At 36.4% G+C, this 22300-nt stretch overlaps 1 protein-coding gene across 1 annotated transcript; it reads right to left on the minus strand.

Annotated features, from left to right (window-relative positions):
- Positions 1-834: 834 nt before the first annotated feature.
- On the minus strand, positions 835-18120 carry stk35 (serine/threonine kinase 35). The gene is made up of 3 exons (XM_039652461.2): positions 17412-18120; positions 13047-13809; positions 835-4610 (listed from the first exon to the last, which is right to left on the minus strand). Exons 1-2 carry the CDS (start codon positions 17926-17928, stop codon positions 13088-13090), a joined length of 1239 nt encoding a protein of 412 aa, XP_039508395.1. The 5' UTR covers positions 17929-18120; the 3' UTR covers positions 835-4610; positions 13047-13087.
- Between the last annotated feature and the right edge of the window lie 4180 nt (positions 18121-22300).

Consider the following 22300-nt stretch of genomic DNA (forward strand, 5'->3'; position numbering starts at 1 on the left):
ATCTCCTGTTATGTTTACGAGAAGTCATGTGAAACTTAAATCCAAAAGCAATTTTAAAATCGATTATATTTTAGAATGTGCCAAAGTTATTAATGATAATTATGGCTAATATTCTGGAGCACTAGATGGCTCCAAAACCTGATAATGCACAACAATCAATCACATTTCTTTATTTCAAGAAAACAAGAGGCTATTAAAAGTCATAGAAGTCTTAAATAATAATTAAAAAAGTTAAAATGATGAGATAGCGAGTCATAATTATTACATGGTCAGTAGTAGATATTAGGAGGTAAAAAAGTAGTAAGTCATGATTTATGTAAAAGAAATAAATTATGACTTAAAAACATACTTATGACACATTAAAAAGTCAACAGTATGATATAAAAATTCAAATTAAGAGATAAAAAGTCAAAATTGACATAATTATTAAATTAAAATTCAAACTTATGACAAAAATTTGAATTAGGAGATAAAAAAGTCAATACTAAGTCATTTATATAAAAGCCCATTTCCACCAGATAAGAAAATAATTATATTGTGGTAAATCTTAGATTATGACATAAAAAAAAGTAATAATTATGACAAAAGTAGACATTAGGTAATATATTATTCATTATTATGACATAAAATAAATGATAACATACCAAGTCATAATTTTCATTTAAAAAGTTGAATAAAAAATAGAAAATAACAGTCATTATGTCATTGTGATACGAAAAGTCAAAATTATAATAGTTAAAAGTAGGTGATAAAAATCACACAAGTATAATAAAAAAAGTCAATCTCATGACATACAAAGCAAAACCTGATAAAACATGAGAATCGAAACAGAAATATTTATTTCTATTTCTTTATTTCAAGAAAACAAGAGTCTACGTACATTTAGGAAAGATCGCATTGCAAAAACATCAAATGGCTCATAGCATCACAAACCAAACCCAGTTCAATATTAACTATGAGAAGACGTTTGTGCAATTTAAAATATCTGTAATCTAAAAAAAAAAAAAATCACCAAAGGATAGAAAGAAAACAATTCAGTAGAAAGATAACAGTTTGGTTTCTGTGTTTGTAGTGAATAGTCTATAGTCTTCCTCTGGCTTTAAATGGTCCTGTTTGTTTGACCTGCAAACATTTAACAGTGAACACCTGAGGGACAGGAAGCAGACCTTACTGTGAGTCGATGAGGTTTTTTGGTATTTCAAGGTGAGTTAAACTAAATGTACTATTTCCAGACTTGAAATGTTCTTTAATATGTTTTACTGTTGAAAGAAATGAACTTCCTGTGGATTTTGTCTAGATAGAACAGTTAGAAGATCCCTAAGAGAGTCACTGTCAGAGGAGGTATATCAGGAATATTTGAACTGTGTTGATCCATAAAGAGATCAGAGGCTAAAGGGCCATGGTGAAGGAAAAAATAAGAGATGGGAGAAAGAAAAAAAAAAATCATTTGTCGCTAAAAATTTTACGTCCCCGGAGAAACTTTGCGTTCGCTCCCAAAAGGTTTTTAATTTCCCCGAGAAAATTTGCGTTCGCTCGCTAAATATTTTGCATTCCCCAAAAAAGTTTGCGATCGCTCGAGAAACTTTTTGCGTCCAATGAGAAATATTGTGTTCACTCCCTAAATATTTTGAGTTCCAGCTTTGCATTCGCTCGCGAAAAAGGTTGTGTTCCCCAAGAAACTTTGCATTCGCTCGCTAAACATTTTGTGTTCAATAAGAAACTTTGCGTTCGCTTGCGAAACATTTTGCGTTCAATGAGAAACTTTGCGTTCGTTAGCTAAACGTTTTGTGTTCCCAGAGAAAGTTTGCGTTTGCTCGCTAAACATTTTGCGTTCAACGTGAAACTTTGCGTTCGTTAGCTAAACCTTTTGTGTTCAACGTGAAATTTTGCGTTCGCTCGCGAAACATTTTGCGTTCAATGAGAAACTTTGCGTTCGTTAGCTAAACGTTTTGTGTTCCCCGAGAAAGTTTGCGTTTGCTCGCTAAACATTTTGCGTTCAACGTAAAACTTTGCGTTCGTTAGCTAAACCTTTTGTGTTCAACGTGAAATTTTGCGTTCGCTCGCGAAACATTTTGTGTTCAACGTGAAATTTTGCATTCATTAGCTAAACGTTTTGTGTTCAACGTGAAATTTTGCGTTCGCTCGCGAAACATTTTGCGTTCAACGTGAAATTTTGCGTTCGCTCGTGAAACATTTTGTGTTCAATGAGAAACTTTGTGCTAGCTCACGAAACGTTGCGTTCCTCAGAAAAACTATGCACTCACTTTCTGTTCCCATGAGAAACGTTGCGTTCGCTCGCGAAACATTTTGCGTTCAATGAGAAACTTTGCGTTCGTTAGCTAAACGTTTTGTGTTCCCCGAGAAAGTTTGCGTTTGCTCGCTAAACATTTTGCGTTCAACGTGAAACTTTGCGTTCGTTAGCTAAACCTTTTGTGTTCAACGTGAAATTTTGCGTTCGCTCGTGAAACATTTTGTGTTCAATGAGAAATTTTGTGTTGGCTCGCGAAACGTTGCGTTCCTCAGAAAAACTATGCAGTCACTTTCTGTTACCATGAGAAACGTTGCGTTCGCTCGCGAAACATTTTGCGTTCAATGAGAAACTTTGCGTTCGTTAGCTAAACGTTTTGTGTTCCCCGAGAAAGTTTGCGTTTGCTCGCTAAACATTTTGCGTTCAACGTGAAACTTTGCGTTCACTCGCGAAAACTTTTGTGTTCAACGCAAAATTTTGTGTTCGCTCGCGAAACATTTTGTGTTCAATGAGAAACTTTGTGTTAGCTCGCGAAACGTTGCGTTCTTCAGAAAAACTATGCACTTTCTGTTCCCATGAGAAACGTTGCGTTCACTCGCTAAACATTTTGCGTCCCACAAGACACTTTGCGTTCACTTTCTGTTCCCCTGAGAAACTTTGCATTTGCTCACAAAATGTTTGACTTTGAGTTTGCACTCTTTCGCCTTTTTTCTATCACCATATCTCTTTAGGAAGAATGTAAGATAAAAGCAAAGACCTTTTTTTACCGTAATAAATGAAGATTCATCTCGCTCTGCACCTCATATAAAGAACAATAAAATAACAACATATTCAGTGAAATGCAAAGTCAGCTCGAGACGTTTAATACGTTACGGATAAGAGTGCTACCGCTGAAGAGACTCAACTAAACGCAACGCACCACAGCCAGGAAAAGTGAGGTTAAAGATGTCGTGATAGTGAGGTAGAAACACTGAGTATGTAAACAAGAACACTGAATAGAAATCCTTACTAAAATACAGAAGGAAAAGTATCCAGTTTACAGGAGAAATATAGCCTATTGTGACCTAAAATGTATGTTCTTTAACCTTGAATGTGAACACTTTTTATAATTAAAATCTGGTGTGTTTGTGTCAAACAGTACGGAGGACTATCAAGCTACATCAATGGTTTCTATAGAAACAGAATCTTGCAGTGTTCCGTGTATAAAATTCCATAAAGTGAATTCAAACTGTTCCATTCCAACGGAACTAAAACATTCCATATATCCGTTTTTGATGTGAAATTAGACACTTTGCTACAATAATGTGAACATAAAAAACCAAGATTAACAGCAACAACGTTTGATCCCTCACCAATTCATTATTTAGAAAACATCAACTCTCCAGTCTGCATAGACAGTAAAATAATCTCCTGGTTAAACGGCGTTCGTACAAAAAAAAAAAAGTGTCATTTTTTTATCTACACCTGATCTGTATTTTGATAGATGATAAATGACACGCACACACACACAAAAAGAAATTATGCGACAGGAACTTCAATGGATCCTGTCAAATGAACTCAAATCAAACCAAAGTTCAATACCTCTCACATTTTTGCTAATGTTAAAACCAATATTATTAGCATGGAAATAACATCGCGACATTTCAAATAAAACAAAATCATTTGAAACATCTTTAAAAAAACTAAACTAAAATAATAAGAACCATCCAAATACTTTCTTAGAAAAAGAAAAGTGAAAATAAGGCACAACGGTGATTTAAATTGTGTGTTTTTTTCCAGAAGTGCTGTTGTTCGGGTCAGAAACATTCATTCCTACAGGAGAGACGGGGTCGCTATGTACCCAGTTGTTCACATTACATCGTTCACAGTAAGTCTTTATGGTTGTGAGCTTTATAATAACTTCCTTCTCTGTCATCCCGTGAATATTTTAGAGCATTCAACAACGTTCGATCAATCCTAACGCTGCATTATCAAAGTATTTACATCTATACTGTCTGGTAAAAGGTAGTTTCAGCGGATATGCTTGTTCGAGGACATAGTGCAACGTGGTGTGTGTCGAAATCTGGTCCAGAACAACAGCACGACTCACACAGCAGAGAACGAGAGGGACGTGAGATCATTGCTGGAGAGATCTGAGAGTCAGTTTGGAAGACTTGTATCTGGAATCCGATGCATTGGAGTAGAAAAACGGCGTGTTATGAAAGATACCTGCATAGCATTTCCACGTGATGGGTCTTTAATGTAGAGGTCGAGACTTTTCTTTTCACTTCTGCTTTCTGGAAGTGAGAACAAGAGAAATTTCACAGTTCCGAGGATTCCTTGTGATTTGCTTTCCATCGGCGAGCAATTCTACTCTGCAAACCTGTAGAGAGAGCAAAACAAAACTTACTCAACCAAACACATCCAACAAAACCCATTTCAAATCATAATAGTGATAAAAAAGTCGCAATTAGGACATAAAAAGTCAAAATTATGAAATGCTAAGTAATAATTATGATTTAAAAATGCTAAATTATGAAATAAAATGATAAATCAAATCGTTTTATCATCAATTTCAATTTTTAATCTCATAATTATTACTTTTTTTGGCATATTGAAATTTATCATTTCAATTTTGAATCTCTCAGTTATCATAATAATATCAAATTTTATTTCATATTTTAAATAAATTACTTTTTAAATAAATCGTTTTTATCATATATTTCAATTTTTAATCCCATAATTATTACTTTTTTTGGCATATCGAATTTTGTCATTTCAATTATTATCATCAATTTGTCATTTTCAATCGTTTTATCATCAATTTCAATTTTTAATCTCATAATTATTACTTTTTTGGCATATCGAAATTTATCATTTCAATTTTGAATCTCTCAGTTATCATAATAATATCAAATTTTATTTCATATTTTAAATTTTAAATAAATGACTTTTTAAATAAATCGTTTTTTCATCAATTTCAATTTTTAATCTCATAATTATTACTTTTTTGGCATATCGAAATTTATCATTTCAATTTTGAATCTCTCAGTTATCATAATGATATAAAATTTTATTTCATATTTTAAATAAATTACTTTTGTTGGTAACACTTTACAATATGGTTCATTAGTTAATGTAAAACATTAAAACATTACCTAACCATGAGCAATACGTTTGTTACTGTATTCGTTAAACTTTGTTCATGTTAGTTAATAAAAATAAAGTTGTTTGTACATTTTACTTCACAGAGCATTAACATTAACAAACATTAATGAATTCTGTATAAGTGCAGTTCATTATTAGTTCATGCTAACTAATGTAGTTAACTATTGAACCTTACTGTAAATTGTTACCGTTTTGTCATAATATCAAATTTGCACAAACTGCAGATAAATGCACACATAACTTATCGGAAAGCTAATTCAGCGTGTGATACTGCAGTAAATAGAGCAAACACTAGGGCGAGACTGACATGCACATGACCATCATTGATCAGGCGGTTCTGCAGACGGCTATCTGACCTGAACACAATAACATCGGGCTGCTGACATCAGCACTCCTCAAATGAAGGCCATTGATATATTCTACAGGCCTTGTTGTTGTTGTTCTCCTAGTGTTTCTAATCCGGGGTCCATGTGTCGGACGCTTGGCAAGTAAATGATTCACTGATGTCATCCAAGCTGTTTCTGCATCAGATCCGATTTCATCCTCGGCCAACTATGGCGGTACGCTAATCCGATAATGCTGTTCGTGTCCGTACAATTGTTTTTGCAAGATTGACCCGATCGAATTTACTTCACAGAGACTGAGCCAGGATATATTCCACAAAAGGATTACATAAAGAAAACGGAGTGAATATTGGGTTATAATCAGGGGTGTCCGTAACTGTAAAAAAATAAACGATGCAAGCAGACAACGTGAAGGGAAATAACATTTTTGGGGACAGCGACACGTTTGTTTACCAGAACATGATATGATATTATTAGAGGTGCAACCATAGACTGTAAAAAAAAGATGGACGACCCTTCGCTCTCGTCCATCGCCATAGATATATACACTAGACCTCACCTTGGGGCTCTAAGCATGCGTCAAAACCGCCGCCATCTTGGAACAGGGGTCTTGTCATAGGAAGTAGCTAGGTAACGCTGCTATCTCTGCCTTTACTTCGAATTCATTGATGGTGGCGGACTTTTGTGCAGCGTATGATGTTCACGGATGAAATCTGAACTAGGAAGAATGTTTTTAAAAAAAAAAAATACATTTTTCTTTCTGGAATTAATGATAAATACATGTCTGACCGTTGGAACAAACCAAAAAAAAAAAACAAGAAAAATCGCATTCATGGTGATTTATGGTGATTTTATTTCCGTTAGACCTGTGTCTGATGCATTAAAGTGGAGGGGCTCCCCTGTTTCAAGATGGCGGCTCTATCGACGCATTCGTTCCAATGAACTGCCGTAGCCAAGGTGAGGTCTAGTGTATATGTCTGTGGTCCATATCGTGCCGAAGTTACGACGTCACTCTGTAGGCCAAAACGCGGAAGTGAGTTAGCATTCTAGCACTTCCGGTTCCCTCGCCCTAAAGTCTATGGGTTTTTACAAAGCCACAGAGTAAGCCAAGAGTGTGTAACATTGTCACTGTTTCTGAACCACAGTCCATTATAAATCACATCATGGATAAAGTTTACAAAGCCAGTCAGGTGAGGATCAAGGGTTTTAATATATAATATAATACACTGTAAAAAAAAAAAAAAATTGTTGGTTTAACTTAAAAAAGTAAGTAACCTGGTTTGCCTTAAAAATTTAAGTTGAATGAACTGGAAAAAGTGAGTTAATACAATGAAGGAGATTAATTTAATCATCAGAAACTCAAAATAATAAGTTATCTCAACTAAATAAATTATTATAAAGTTGATTTGACAAAAGAAAATATGTTGTGATAACAAATCTTGAAAATATTTTTTTACAGTGTAATAGTAATCAGCTGATTGTCTCACAAAAGTAACCAGCACATTTGTCCCCACAAAGCAAACCCATAATACAGCGAGGGAGATGAACCACAGGAAACTATGCAACTATGTATTATTTCTAACAGGGTAGTAAACGTTTAGCTGGCTAATATGATCCTGTGGCTGAGCTGGGTAAAGCGTAAGCCTTGTTTGATCTCGATGTCTCAGTCTAAGGTGATAAAAACATTACGTTAAAACTTATGGATGTCATATTGCATTTCTGTTCATTTATACTAAACATTTTTACACAATGCACCTTTAAGACCAAAAGAGAGTTTTAATGTTTTTTTACAGTGCACAAATGACTTCAGTGTCACATCTTACATTGACTTATTATTAGTTTGCGATGGGTTTTAGGCCATTCTTCTTCTGATAGATAAAAAAAAAGAACTCACCAAACCAGTTTAACAATCAAAAAAGCAAGCTCTGATTGGAAAAGTGTGCTAAAAACATAGAAAAACTGTCTGTTTTTAGAACAATTATCACCTTAAAGATATTCCAGCTTACATAAAAGTCTGTAAACACTCGCTCGCTCCTTATAATCCTGGAAAACAACCCCCACCCCCAGTTTTAAATGTTGTGAAATAGGATGTTTTATAATGCCTTTCTTACATTTAGTTCTGTTCGGATCAAAACTTGAATGTTGTCCCGTTAGTTTTCGCATAAACACTGATTTTCTGCTCAGCTCTGCTACTGTGTGTGTGATCAACACGACATGGCTGTCGGGGAACACACAGAGAACACACTGTACCTTATATTACAGCTGCACTGCACTCAATGACCCGCTTATATAATGACCATGAACACAGATACAACACGCCACACACACTGATGACAGATGAGCGCTCTTACATCTGCAAATGGTATATTTATAAAAGGTACCAAATACAACTTGCAAACTGGCTGCTTTATTTTACAGTATACTGACTTCTAAAACCATTCAATGCATTTGAATTATCTTCATTTTAGGCTTTTCTCAGCAAATATTGATATATAGACAATTCATTTGGATTAATAATATTAATTAGCACTAGCAGTGATTATTTAATTGGTTAAAATGTTTAATCAAACTCACCCATAATAATAATAATAATAATAAAACAAATAATTTAAATAAATTAATACAAATATTGTTTTAAAAAAAATCATTAAAAATAAACAAATGAATAAAAATGTACATAAAACATTATTATCGATATGAATTAATGTAATATAATAATAATAATTATTATTACATAGGCCTACATTTAAAATATCAAAAATATAAAGTATTTTAGCATAATAATAATAATAAAGTTACAATATATAAATAATAAACAATATATAAATAAACATATTAATGTTTAAGTAATAAATAATAAACATTATTGAGCAAAATCACAATCGCCATATTTCAAAATCACAACGATTCAGCAGATTTGTGAATAGTGACAGTATACTACACACAGTAGCAATGGCACACAGGCAAAGAACAAAATGTTCTGAACATGAGTCAAAAGCGAAGCCATAGACCCCCTCAGTGTCTCAGGGCCTAAAATGTGTGTGTGCGCGCTTCGGGACGGGACGGTGGAGGGCTTAAGGAGCACGTCTGAAAGCGCTCTGGGTGTAAATACGCAAAAGGACCCCCTCTCACAACCCACTAAGACAAACAGGTCGACCCACGGCTCACTCCCAGGCCTGCTCGTTTTGAACGGATGGATGCATCCATTCAGGCCGTCGGGGAGAGGAGGAGTGTTGCGTAACTGCTCTATATGCTCACTGAGGCCATAAACCCCTGATGCACGAGTCACGTACACGTTCACATCCTTTGACATCAAACAAGCCGCCGTCTTCACTGCATTTCACTGGAGATGGCGCCTTTTCTCCTGGTTAAATAAAGGTTATAACGATGATGCGTGCTAGTCTGAATGAAGTCATTGTTTTAGTACAAACCGGCTGTGGTATGTTCTAGCCTCCGGACAACAATGAAGCCAGTTTTGATTAAAATTGTGCTATAAAGTGGCTTCAAAATGCATTTAATTTCCTCTGGCCTTTTCAGTTGAACCTCATCCAATGCAAAATCCATAAAAGAATGCAATAAACACAGCGGGAACGACATTCCGGTGTTACTGATGTTGTGTAACAATTGGTTCCCAACCAAAACATTGAAGCACCTGGTTGGGAGTATTAAGAAGACAGCATTTTAAAGTTATAAAATACTACACTGACTTTACTTCTAATGACATGTAACAATGTAATATATTTAAATTATAATTTTCTTTAGAAAATATGAATTATATAAACAATTAATTAGATTATTCAGCATTTTATTTAATTTGCTTAAAATGTTTTTTTTAAATCGACAGCCTTAGATTTGAATAAAAGGAAAGTTAGAGGAAAAACATAATAAATATTATTTTTACTGAAATATTATTATTCGTTATTACATTAACAGCACACTCAATAAATAAATAAATAAATAACTTTAGATAAAATTACAAATAAAATAAAAGGTTATTATTAATAAAAAAATAATAAACATTAATATAAACATACATTGATATTAAATATTATTAATTTGAATGAATGAATGAATACAATTCAATTCAAATAATCTTACAAAAATTACATATAAATAAATATTTAAATATAAATTAATAGGTTATTATTAATTAAAAAATAATAAACATTAATATAAACAATATAATTTGAATGAATGAATACAATTCAGAGGAAAAACATAATAAATATTATTTTTTCTGAAATATTATTATTACTCTTTCAGAAAATGTGTAATCTTCCAAAATAAACAGCAAACTCATATATAAATAAATGACTTTAGATAAAATTACATATAAATAAATATTTAAATATAAATTAATAGGTTATTATTATTTAAAAAATAAAATAAAATAATATATACATACATTGATATTAAATATTATTAATTTGAATGAATAAATGAATGAATGAATACATGAATTATTATTTTTACTGAAATATTATTATTACTCTTTCAATAAATTTGTAAAACATTAAACATACATTGATATTAAATACTATTGATTTGAATGAATAAATGAATGAATGCAATTCACTTTTTAACACATTACAATACTTGTGTACTTGGTGTGAATTACTGAAAGTGTGAATATTTTTATGAATCAGATTATTCAGCATATTATTTAACTTAATTAAAATGATTATTTGAATGCTGAATTGACAGCCCTAGATTTTTTATAAAGGAAATTAGAGGAAAAATATAGTAGCTGTAATTATTATTGATTCAATAATCTTCCAACATGAACAACAAACCAATAAATAAATAGCATACATTTAGATAAAATCAAATAAATAAACGTAATAATTGTTATTAATAAAACAAAAGAAATACACATTAGGAGAACATTGATAATAAACTTTAGTGATTTTAATGAATGTAATTCACACTGTTATTCACTGTAGTGTGAATTCCCGAAAGTGCGAAAAAGCAGAAATAGTATAATTCCTAAAATTAAAAAGCCTAAATATAGCTACAGTAAAATATAATAAAATTTAAAAAATTATATCGAATGACTTGCATTCAGGAAATCCATTCAATTTCCTCTGACAGTTTCACTATAAACTCATCCAATGCAAAATCCATAAAAAAAAAAAAGTGCAATAAACTATTATACCGGAATGCGTAATGCCATTCCGGTTTAATAAATGGATGCAACCCAAGAAACAAAACGCACCTGGTTGGGCGTATGCCGTGTTTCACACATTCATGGTATCGCCCCTGGCCGCATGCATTCTGCAGCTGAAAAGGTGTCGGATCTTGTTAATCAAAATGTTGGTAGGAACTCGGGGCGTGGCGTTGGTAAACAAACAGGCCTGTGAGACGAGTGAAGGGAAGAGCGTGGCAGGCTCGCAGGGTACATGTTACCCCTGAGGCCATATACCGACTCTACGTAGGGTTGATTAGAGAAATACAAAGCAGCTGGAAGGACAAGAAATTCTAGAATAGGCAAAGAACTCTGGGAAGCAAACTCAGATCGTAATCAATTTGGCACCTGAGAGCACTTTAAAACGTAGATAAATGTATATTTACATCATAGATAGACTGTTAAAAAGATGGACGACGCACCATCAAGCCTTGTGTATAGCTACTCGCCGCGTCCGCAAGAGCGTAGGGCGAGCGGCAAAAATTACGTCATTGCGATGTGTTTTGGCGGTGGTGCGCGTAAGGTGCACAAGACCAAGACCCCATATCGCCTGGCGGTGTGCACGGCACTTTTTATAACATTTTCCGTGGCGCCGCATCCGAAGATGAACAACGCAACGGTGCGTGTCCACTACAGCGGCTCAGTGCTGCTGGCAACCATAAATATCTATATAAAGGCTAGAGTTTCTATCGTCATCACCGGCGGCCATCTTGTCACAGGCAAGCTGATGTAAGATGAGTGGTCAGCACGAACACAAAATACTCTTATCTCGTTGAAATCTTGACGGATTTACAAACGGTTTGGTTTCTTACAAACGTTATTAACGTGGCTATAATTATCTGGATGATTATTTATTTATACACTTATTATTCATAAGTATGCTGTGTCATAACTACATCTCTGACGATTATAACAAACCAAACCGTTTGAAAATCAGTAGAAAATTGAGCAAGTTATGATTATTTAAATAGTACATGTACCATTAACACAATGTTACGAGTGAGCGAGCTGCCTGTGACAAGATGGCCGCCAGGTGCAGACGTCGAGCTCCATTGGCCAGCAGTGTGGACGAGATATCTAGCCTTTATATAGATATCTATGCTGGCAACGCTATAACGTCTCCGCTTTGGGGTGTGTCTGTTGCGAGTGTGTTTTTTCAACATACACACAGTATAATCATCAGAGATGCACGCGATTACATTCGGAAATAGACAAGCTTTGTTTACATAAATGCCCCAAGCAAAGATATCATAAACTTTTATAAACCCAGCCAGTATAATCACAATGAACACATCCAAAATGAATTATTTTAACATATAACAACTGCCAAGCGTCTAATTTGTAAACAAAATAATTTACGCACTAAATCCAGCCTAAACTCCGGGACAATTTGCATATTTTAAAAATCTCAAAACAGAAGTCACATCCCAAACCGCACATCAATTGGCTGCCGACCGCATTTTTCGCTTGATATTTGCATAAAGTCGAGAACTGCCCAACCTTTTGACGCTCTCAACGCTTTCACCGGTCCGCCGTCAATCCCAAAATGCACTACGCGAGCCACGAGCGTGAAGCTCGGCTTGCATAGGAGTGAATTGAAAACGCTAAAGCGCACCGATATTCGTCCCGGTGTGTACGGCTTGTTTTCGTGCATTATGTGATTTTTAAACTGGACTGAGGTAAACAAAAATGCTGAACACAACATTTCTGTCAGGACCACTATAGTCAAATACGATTGACAATTAGCATTACAGTTTGGGTTGGCGGGGTGGTTCTGTTCTGGGCAAGATCTCCATGCGCATCCATGCAACACTTAGGGTAACAACAGAACCATCATTCTCATTAATAAAGATTTTAATGTACAACATATTTGAGAATTTATTCTGACTCAAACTGGGGAATCAGAATGCCAAATCCTGAGTCTGACTGACGAGAGGAGGAGCTGGGGATGTAGGAAGCTCCTGAGAAGCGCGATCGCTGCTGATAATAATACTGAAGGAGCTTCGATATGTATACAGTGATAGTGTATTCCTATAGGTAGATCAGCTGATACGAGCTTGACTAACGTGACCTGCCAGAAGTGTTTAATGTTTAAAATTATTATCAAGAAATCGCAACCCACCTGAAAGAGCAAGCATGCTCGTTTTGGCCAATCACGTTGGCTTATCCCGCACATGTGACTTGGTCCATTCTGGCTTCCAGCTGAAACGCGTCGGGCCGGTCCTGCGGGTTGACCGCCAACATGTCCTGCAAAAGCCGCTTGACGCCCTCCGACATGATACTGCGTGTCCTTTGCGGGATATGCAGGATCATCTTCGGGTTCTCCAGCAAGGCCTCGCCCACCGGGACGATCTCGGTTCCCTGGCGAACGTACGTGCCGAGGAGCTCTCGCTTGGATTCGGCGTCGATAAACGTGATGCGTTCTACCATGGCCCAAATGATGATGCCGAGCGCGAAAATGTCCGCCTTGGCGGTGTAATGGCCCTCCCACACCTCCGGTGCCATGTAGAAGTCAGAACCGCACGCCGACGACAGCCAGAACTTATTAATGTTCACCATGTTCTTGTTAACACGGTTGTCGCCGTCGTCGTTCTCAATGTAGCCGAGTCCCGCGCACACCTTGCTGAGGCCGAAGTCGGCGACCTTAATCACGGGACCATCCGATTTCTGCGAGATGAGAATGTTGTCTGGTTTGAGGTCCCGGTGGACAATGTTGTTCTTATGGAGGAAGGCCACGGCGCTGGTCAGCTGCTTCATGAAACTGCGGTTGGTCCGCGGATCAGGTCTTCGGGAGAGGATGTACTGGTTGAGGTCGCCACCATCGCAGAACTCCATTACAAACCAAAGATAACACGGTTCCTCTGGGTGACCCAAGATCCGCTCACCTGGAATGATAGTAGAATGTGGGAATTATGCAATGAAAATGCACTGGTTGACATTCAATGCTGAAATCTGCAGTTAATTGTTGTGCACAACTACAGTAGTCTTGAAGTAGTCTACAGGTTGGAAGCGGAATAGTCCAATAATTTAGCCTAATGAACTAATTTGCGGGCATCAGGAAGACGCTATAAATATGCGGGAGACTCCCGGAACTTCCGGGAGACTTGGTATGTCTGCAATAGAGCCAGACCGATTTATCGGTATTAACGATATTATCGGCCGATATTGGGCATTTTCCAAACTATCGATATTGGCAGTTATAATGGCCGATAAATGAATATTTCAAAAATAAAATAAAAACGGACGGAACACGCTTCAACAATTTCACGAGTGTTGCAGATGTATAGTTTGTCCACCAGAGGGCACCCTGTTGGCAACACTCGTGTATAACGCGCCACACATCCTGCAACCCGCTGATCCAGCCATGGTTTGATGTAGCTTGATGGAAAGAATTTAAAAAAGTGCAGGTAAAGGGATAAGCAAGGGATAAGTAAGGTAGCTTATAAGGCAATGTAGGGACTAATTATTATTTTATTTATCAGAACTTTAATATATTTTGATGTTCCTGTTCTGTTGTGACAATAAAAGAAACGAGTTTCTTTTTAAAATGCATTATCATATTAGTTTAGTTAAAACTCATGAATAACTTGAAATAACTAATGTTAGGGAAATCTGTTAATGTTTTGTTGCGCGTTTCTGATTTTTTTTTTTTTAAATAATCGGCCGATATATCGGAATATCTGATATTAAAACCAACAAATATTTGTATCGGCTTTCAAAATCCTTTATCGGTCGGGCTCTAGTCTGCAATGGCCACAGACAATTTGAGGAAGTGTTGGGGGAAGTGACGTATGCCGTAAAGCAGTCGAATTTTGTAGTTCTTTTTGTGCTACCCGAAGTTACATAGTGCAAGTAAAAGCGATACAGACCACGTCAGGCTATGGCAGACGTGTCATTTAACCTACTGTAAGTCGATGTACCATCACAAGGGTCTTGGAAATATATTATGAAGTTTGAAAAAACTACATAGTGCTACTTTAACTTTTTTGAAGAGTCAAAGTTGTAGTTGGTTAGGCTGTCAACGGAGGGACCGAAATCACTCAGATTTCATCAAAAATATCGCCATTTGTGTTCCGAAGAAGATCTAAGTCGTTCGGGTTTGGAACAACATGATTTTGGGGTGAACTAACCTTTTAACAAAGTAAACGGGGTCAATTTTAATTTCATGTTGAGCAACTAACAATTTATTTTGCCTTTTTAGTTGCTCCATGCTTTCAAAGCATAAAGTCCCAATTTGAAGATTCAAAGAAAACAATGGTGGACAACAATGTGCTCCACAGGAGAATGTCAGAACTAGCCTTTATGGTAAACCACAGGATGGTAGCAAATCAAGCTCACTCCACTCCATAATCAACTCATGTGCTTCAGTTGAGCTATTTCTGCTGAGTTAGGCCAAACATCACTTCATTGAATGTTTCTGGTCTCTAACTGACACTGATAAGCCGTTGTGTCAGACTCATTCGCAAACAGAGACGGTTGTGTTTGAGCAAACCCAGTTCTGTTCAAACTACAGTGGCTTTACTGTCCAAACCAAAGCCTTCAACAAAGAGTGTTACGGCAAAGTGCTGCTTTAGCTAATGCCAATCGACTAGCAAAACACCAATCAGATTTTAGCTGAGCACAGATTTCCTCTGAGCGACACGTTTGGACCCTTTCCAAAGACTGTATGAGGCTAAGCATTGACAATCTGCCATGCGTTCTGTAATAACCAACATAGCTTAACTTCAGGAAACAAGGGTTGGGAAATGCATGGAAAACAGGTGGACTGTGACCTATGGAGGTATAGCAACTTATAAACACTTAGGGAAAGGAAACACTTGGGAACGTGTTTCCTATAATACTAAAATCTAGGTCTAATGAAGAAGGATTTCCCAAACTGGGGTTAGCAAATTTTGATAAACCGCGAAATTTAATTGATTTTTGACTTATTTTGAATAGAAACAATAGTGCCCCATTATGCTTTTTTTATGATCTTTAATTCATGCAGTGTGTAATATATCTGTTTGTCAGAGTAAAATGTCTGCAGTGTTTTAAAAATTAAAGTGCACGACAAATGAAAGAAATAATCAATTTCTGACTGAATCTTTGAACAAACCGTTTTCAAACTATTTGAGAAATTAAGTGATGATATGCAATATATATTATAAGATATAATGTATAATAATGAAAGTGTTTTTGATCTTTGATGCATGTAAACCTATTGTAGGAGAAAATTAGGACCCTTTAAAATATCATAGGGGCACTTTAAATGACACCAGAGACACATGAACACGCAAATGTTTTGTTAAATTATTGAAATATTACATTTAAATTACTGAGGGTAAAAGAAGGAGAAAGAAAAGTTTGGGAATCTCGGATATAAAGTAAGGTGCGATCTATAAATTTGTTCAATTTGACCGAACTGACATGATTACAGGTCACAAACTCAATATTCTGGCCTATTCGATACAGACATGACTGACATATATGACGTATTTGTCAAAAAAACATTATATAACCCAATAATCCATCAGCAAAAACATTTATATCTGGAACATTTCTAAAGAAGGCTGTAACATCAGGATTAGTTTTCCATTGTAGACGAGGCCACTAAATGGTGGCACTTACATAACACCACCAGTCAGCACAAAATAGATCCTGCAACTGCTGAGCACAACCACAAATATAGCACTCACACGCAACGCACTGTCACCTCAACACACCAAACGCCACACAACATCACATTCATATTGTGCCATTTTGAAAATGTATCAAATTATTCACAAAATCCCCTTTAAAATTGTTTTAAATGGAGTACACCGATAAGACGTGTAAAATATTTCAAAATTTCATGTAGCCTATATAATATGACCAACTATGATCATGGGATATCAGGGAATTAAAAAAAATATATTTACAGGCCCCGAAAAGTCAAAGAAAATAATGCAATTGTAAACATGCATGAAATAAAAACATTGACATTTCAATTGCTATAAAACATAAAATGAGCTAGAAATTTGATTGCAATGGCTTAAAAATACATTTTTTTTATCCTGTAAATGTCTTTAAAAGTACTTGCACTCTGCACCTTACAGCAGAGTTTAATCTGATTTTGGTAATGCAAATGACATGAAAATAACAATATTTTTAAACCTACTGGAAAAAATTGCATACAATGCCAAGAGGTGTACATAGATATGACCTGTATGGGAGTGAAGGGGTTAATGCATTTAGGGTGCTGGAACATGATGTTCCCTCATGAACAGACTAGCTTCTTCCTTCTTTGTGCCTTCATGATATGCATTTAAGATGCACAATAAAATCATAAAGGGTTTGAATGCTGATGCATGCATATTATTAAAAGTGCAATTGCTTTTACGCAACATTCATTTCTATTACAAAGCAAAACAATGTTGTGTTGACAAGATACATTTAGTTTAGTTCACCTTATGAACAGTGCCAATGCTTTCAAGAAGCTAACTTACAGCTACCGAGAAACTGTATTTACCTTTCAGTGAAGTTTCCACTAATCTCAAATACTGCTTGTTTCGCTTGTTTCCGTGGCTCATTTTCTGTGCCATCCCGTTTCTTTGCAACACACACTCCTCCAGCTGCACCACATTCTCGTGCTTCTTCTCCAGGCTCGCCAGGGCCCAGAACTCAGCCAGCGCTAGCTCCACTTTCTCTGGCGCGTCGCAGCGGAGCTTCTTCACGGCCACCCGGGCTCCGGTCCTGCGGGCGACTGCTTCATACACCACGCCGTAGCTCCCGCGACCCACCTCCCGAATCAGACTATACCGGGGCGCCGAGAACAGCGTCGCGAGCTCCCGGTTGGCACTCTTAAGGAAGCCCGTGGAGAAGCAGTCCTCTTCTTCCATGGGCTCATCATCATCGTTGGTCTCCACGGGAAGCGGGCGCAAAACTTTACTGACATCCCGCCTCATGTTCGCGATGGGCGGCTCGACTCTCTTGCAGCCCCGCCGGAGGCTCGTTATTCTCCCCTGTGTGCCGTTGCGAAGCTCCATGAGTTTATTACCCCCTGTGTTGACACATGTTTCGGGGCAATAATCCTATTTGTCATAACGTCCCTATCTAGCTGGCTGTGCTCGTTTTTTTGTTTTTTGTGGGGGGTAAACTCGACAGGTTTGGGTGTAGATTTGTTTTGTTTTTGTCACTTCTTCTATCAAACGTCCAACTGACATAAACAATAACAACATTAACAGGAGAACGCAAAGGGGGCGTGGCCTCGGCGGACTGTTCCATTTCATTCAAAAGACGGGTGGGATTTTTCAAAGCTTTTTAAACAATATCTAGCGATTTGTTTTTCAGAGTTGATTTAAATGCATATATTCTATATTTTAGATTATTATATATTAGAAATTACTTTCTAAATACTTTCTGAATCGCATGTCAACCTCGAGCAGTAGATCAATACTAGGATAGACATGAAACTGCTCTTTTAATTCTTGTCCAAAAAAAAAAAATAATAATAATATAAAATTGCAAACATTATTCTTGAACTGACCTAAGTGTGTAAAGGGAGAAGGTTACATAAAAAAATACTTTTTAACATTGGATGTTGATGTTAAATACACTATTGTTTAAGAATGGGCTTTATGCCCAGCTGCACTACTTCCTGAACTTCAGCCAGCTTCTTGTTTCCTGTCTGCCATTGTTGGCCAAATTGATTAATTCAGGTGTGTCTGATGATTGTTGCCATGACTACTGAGGTCAAGCACACCTGAATTAATCAATTTGGCCAATAATGGCAGACAGGAAACAAGGAGCTGGCTGAAGTTCAGGAAGTAGTGCAGCTGGGCATAAAGCCCATTGTTCAATAGTCTGTACAGTAGGCCTTTTTAATGCATTTATATCAGAACTGTAATTAAATTAGACTGCATAAAAACTAAAAGTAATCCCTTTTTTGAACAAAAATTTGAACTTGATATCATATATCAGTTTGTATTAATAGAATTGTACAGCATTTTTGTAAGTGATTGTAAGTGGACTGACTCATTACCTGAAGACAAAATAATAAAATGAAATATTGTGTCCACTAAAACCATACAATATATATATATATATATATATATATATATATATATATATATAAAATATGTAAAAGATAGATATCGAATAATAAAATAAAGATACAGTTACTTATTTTGTCTATGTGTGGAAAAAGTTATTTTTTTAATTCAGAATGATTATACATTATGGGACACAAAAGGATATTCATAAATGTATCATTTATATATATATATATATATATATATATATATATATATATATATATATATATATATATATATATATATACATACATACATACATACATATGGTTAAACAAAAGCGTCATTCTGCATTCTGCAATATGCAAAGTAGGAGGATCCCACCTCTCCGTGATAGGGGGGAGGAAATTGGAATTGAAACAGCATATTTGCGCTGAATTTGAAATTGATAACAGTGAAATTCATCAAACATCAACTTAAAAAAAAAAAAAACAACAACAAAGATTGCCTCATGAAATGAAAGGAGAGTGTATCGGTGTGAGTTGATGGTGTGCGGTGGCACGTGAGGTGGGGCAGGAGGAGGGCACGTGCGGTACAGCATGTTCCCTCAGACACGGACACTGCCCCTGACGTCATCGAAGACATGTAGCATATGTATTCATACACCTAACCTGTGTCTCAGAAGAGGTTCATTGTGCTTTGTTTTTGTCCTCCTTTGTTTTTATGATACACGTTTCTCTTAACCAATGATGTTGTGCAGAGTGATATTTATATCGGTCCATTTATCATTGATTTATTCAGATATACTCAGACTTATTTTTCCTTTTCATCGTAGGTAGCCTAACATGTATATTCATTAATTGCATATTTTGCATGCAAGGCATCACAATTGACTGCACCTTGTAAAGTGATGAATTAATTATTTCCCAATTTATTTTATTGCACAATCCCCTAGCCTGGCTCGTTGAGACTTGGGTCTGGGAACCACATGCACAATTTCTCGTATTTGAGGCGTGGTTTACGAATGCCCGGCGCCGTTTATTGGGTGCTAAGAATGTCTATCAAATGCGCCTGTCCGTAGCTTATAGCCAATCGTTTCAATTAGAAAAACACAAGTATTATTAAGTACAGTTTAGAAGTTGAAGTTGTTATTTGCCTTGGAAATTGTTTGCGCTTGTACTTCACAAGTTTAAAAAAAAAGTAATTTAATGAGTAAAGTCAACAACTTTAATCGAGTACGTGTGCACAGCTGAAAGTTATGCTACTAAAGCCGTAGCTGTATATTGATATTGAATAGCAACACAACATAGTGGCACTGTGACAACCACAGTAGGTCTCCAGGCATACCGACAATAAGATATTAATAAATATCACTTACCATTTATAAGTTAAAGGACTTCGTCGACGACGATGCCTAGCAGGTGCTAACTCCGTGGCTAGCATGTCTTGCCACTTTGCGCTCATCCAGGCCTCGGGACTGCCGAACAGAAGTTGGTATCGACAATTCTTTATCGCATTTTCTTTTTCAGGACACAGCTGAGCGGCAGATATTCCAAGGTTGACCGCCTCCTGTACCTCGTCCTCCATTAAGACGATTAATGGAGAGACAACAATAACGACTGGGGTCTCGCGAAGTTTAACGCCAAAAGCTGCTCTTTTTACAAAATAAACTTGCATTCTTAACTACTTAAAACAATTTCTAATGCTGCATCAAAAGGTAGCTTCGCGTCTGCTGCCATGTTGAATCCATAGATATAAACAAACTGCGTCGGTGTGAGGGATAGATGTCGTCATCGTCTTGCTGCTCCCTCCCCGTTCTGTGATTGGTTCCCTAAATGAGGCGAAAAATCTGCCTTTCTGTGAATTGAATCACGCTGCGGTAGACAGTATGGGGAAACCCAGACTACAATCCCCAAGGAGATCAACAATGAAATACTATAAATAAATATACATACATACATATATATATATACATATATATATATATATATATATATATGATATATATATATATATATTAATACATGATTAATGGTGCCAAAAGTCCTAACAAATGAGAAAGACTGAAATATGATTTTAGGTCATTATCTTCCCTTTTCTCTGTAATTTGGTGTGATAAGTCAAGCCATTATTTGGGTGAAGATGTCATGACAGAAACTCTTTCGCATCAGTTCCATTGATTGCTCCTTCACTCCACGGGACACGAACACTTCAGAGACAATATAATGCCTTTCACAACTATAAATGAATGGAGAAGAGCACGGGGGCCGAGTGCAGGAGTTCACAGCTTTAACTTCTGCCCACTCAAAGCAGCTCGCTGAACATCACATCGGGCTGATTCACATCATTACATCTCCTCACGTCCACAAATCTCACTGGTGTGACTCTCCTCCGTGTTTCTGCAGGCACTTCAGGGATTTGATTACATTTCTCTCACAAATAACACTGCAGCCTATCGAAAGAGATGATTTATTTATCTTTTTAGGTAATTACCAATGCAATATAATTCTCTCACCCTTCCTTTTCATTCATTAATTGTAACTGTAGGCAGATTTTGTTGTTCAAGTTTCAGGGTCACTGTATGACTCACATATGCCTCTCTCTTTCTCTTCTTCTTCTTCTTTGTCTGTCAGTCTCTTTTACACCCTGCATCGTGTCACTAGCGTTGCCACAGCAACTTGAAGGCCAGAATTTTTTTTCAACAAAGATTAATGAAAAAACATGTAAACAGTTTCACAATAACATGCTTGTCTTTATCATCTGTGGAGAAGAACAAAAAGCAGTTGAGAAATATTAATTAGAGAAAATACAATGATATTTACACTTAAAAATTGCATCAAAAAGATTGAAATCACGTTGAAACGTGCATGAATAGATACGCCATAATTAAAAAACGCACGCTCAAGGCTTACTTTGAGAATTAATGATTGTTTCTTTTTGCTAACATGTTTGTTCGGCTAAACATTTGTATTTAAGTAGTTATGTATAGTCATATACTGACACTTTTGAAATTGCATCTACATCCGATGCACATGGCACCCTCAATATGAGACGCAGACATATATGGGCCAGAAGGCGCCTCCTAGTGGTGTAACCCTAACACTACCCCAAACCGAAGCGTGTTACATTGACGCTAAAGGGTGCCATGCGTCGGATTTAGACGCAATTTCAAAAGCGTCACTATAAGACGCCCGGAGATGAGAATGCGTTGGTAAATCACGGTGCAGGCGAGAGAAACTGAGCAGAGGATCTTATTTTTATTAACAAAAACAAAAGTGTCAATCCTGAATACATGAATCAATAGCAGCGTCACCAACGTAAAGACAATACAGGACAATGAGAAGAAGCAACTAGAGGGGCTGTTTACACCATTTGAGTAGACACC

This window comes from Pimephales promelas, chromosome 20 (genome assembly GCF_988280905.1).
Source record: "Pimephales promelas chromosome 20, fPimPro1.hap1.1, whole genome shotgun sequence".
In the NCBI taxonomy this organism is placed as follows: domain Eukaryota; kingdom Metazoa; phylum Chordata; class Actinopteri; order Cypriniformes; family Leuciscidae; genus Pimephales; species Pimephales promelas.

What these genes read in the sequence shown, in the direction of transcription:
- stk35 (XM_039652461.2), bottom strand. Translation starts at nt 17,928, where the DNA reads ATGGAGCTTCGCAACGGCACACAGGGGAGAATAACGAGCCTCCGGCGG. An exon ending in AGTGGAAACTTCACTGAAAG is followed by an intron (nt 13,810 to 17,411) that starts GTAAATACAGTT and finishes CTATCATTCCAG; the next exon opens with GTGAGCGGATCTTGGGTCAC.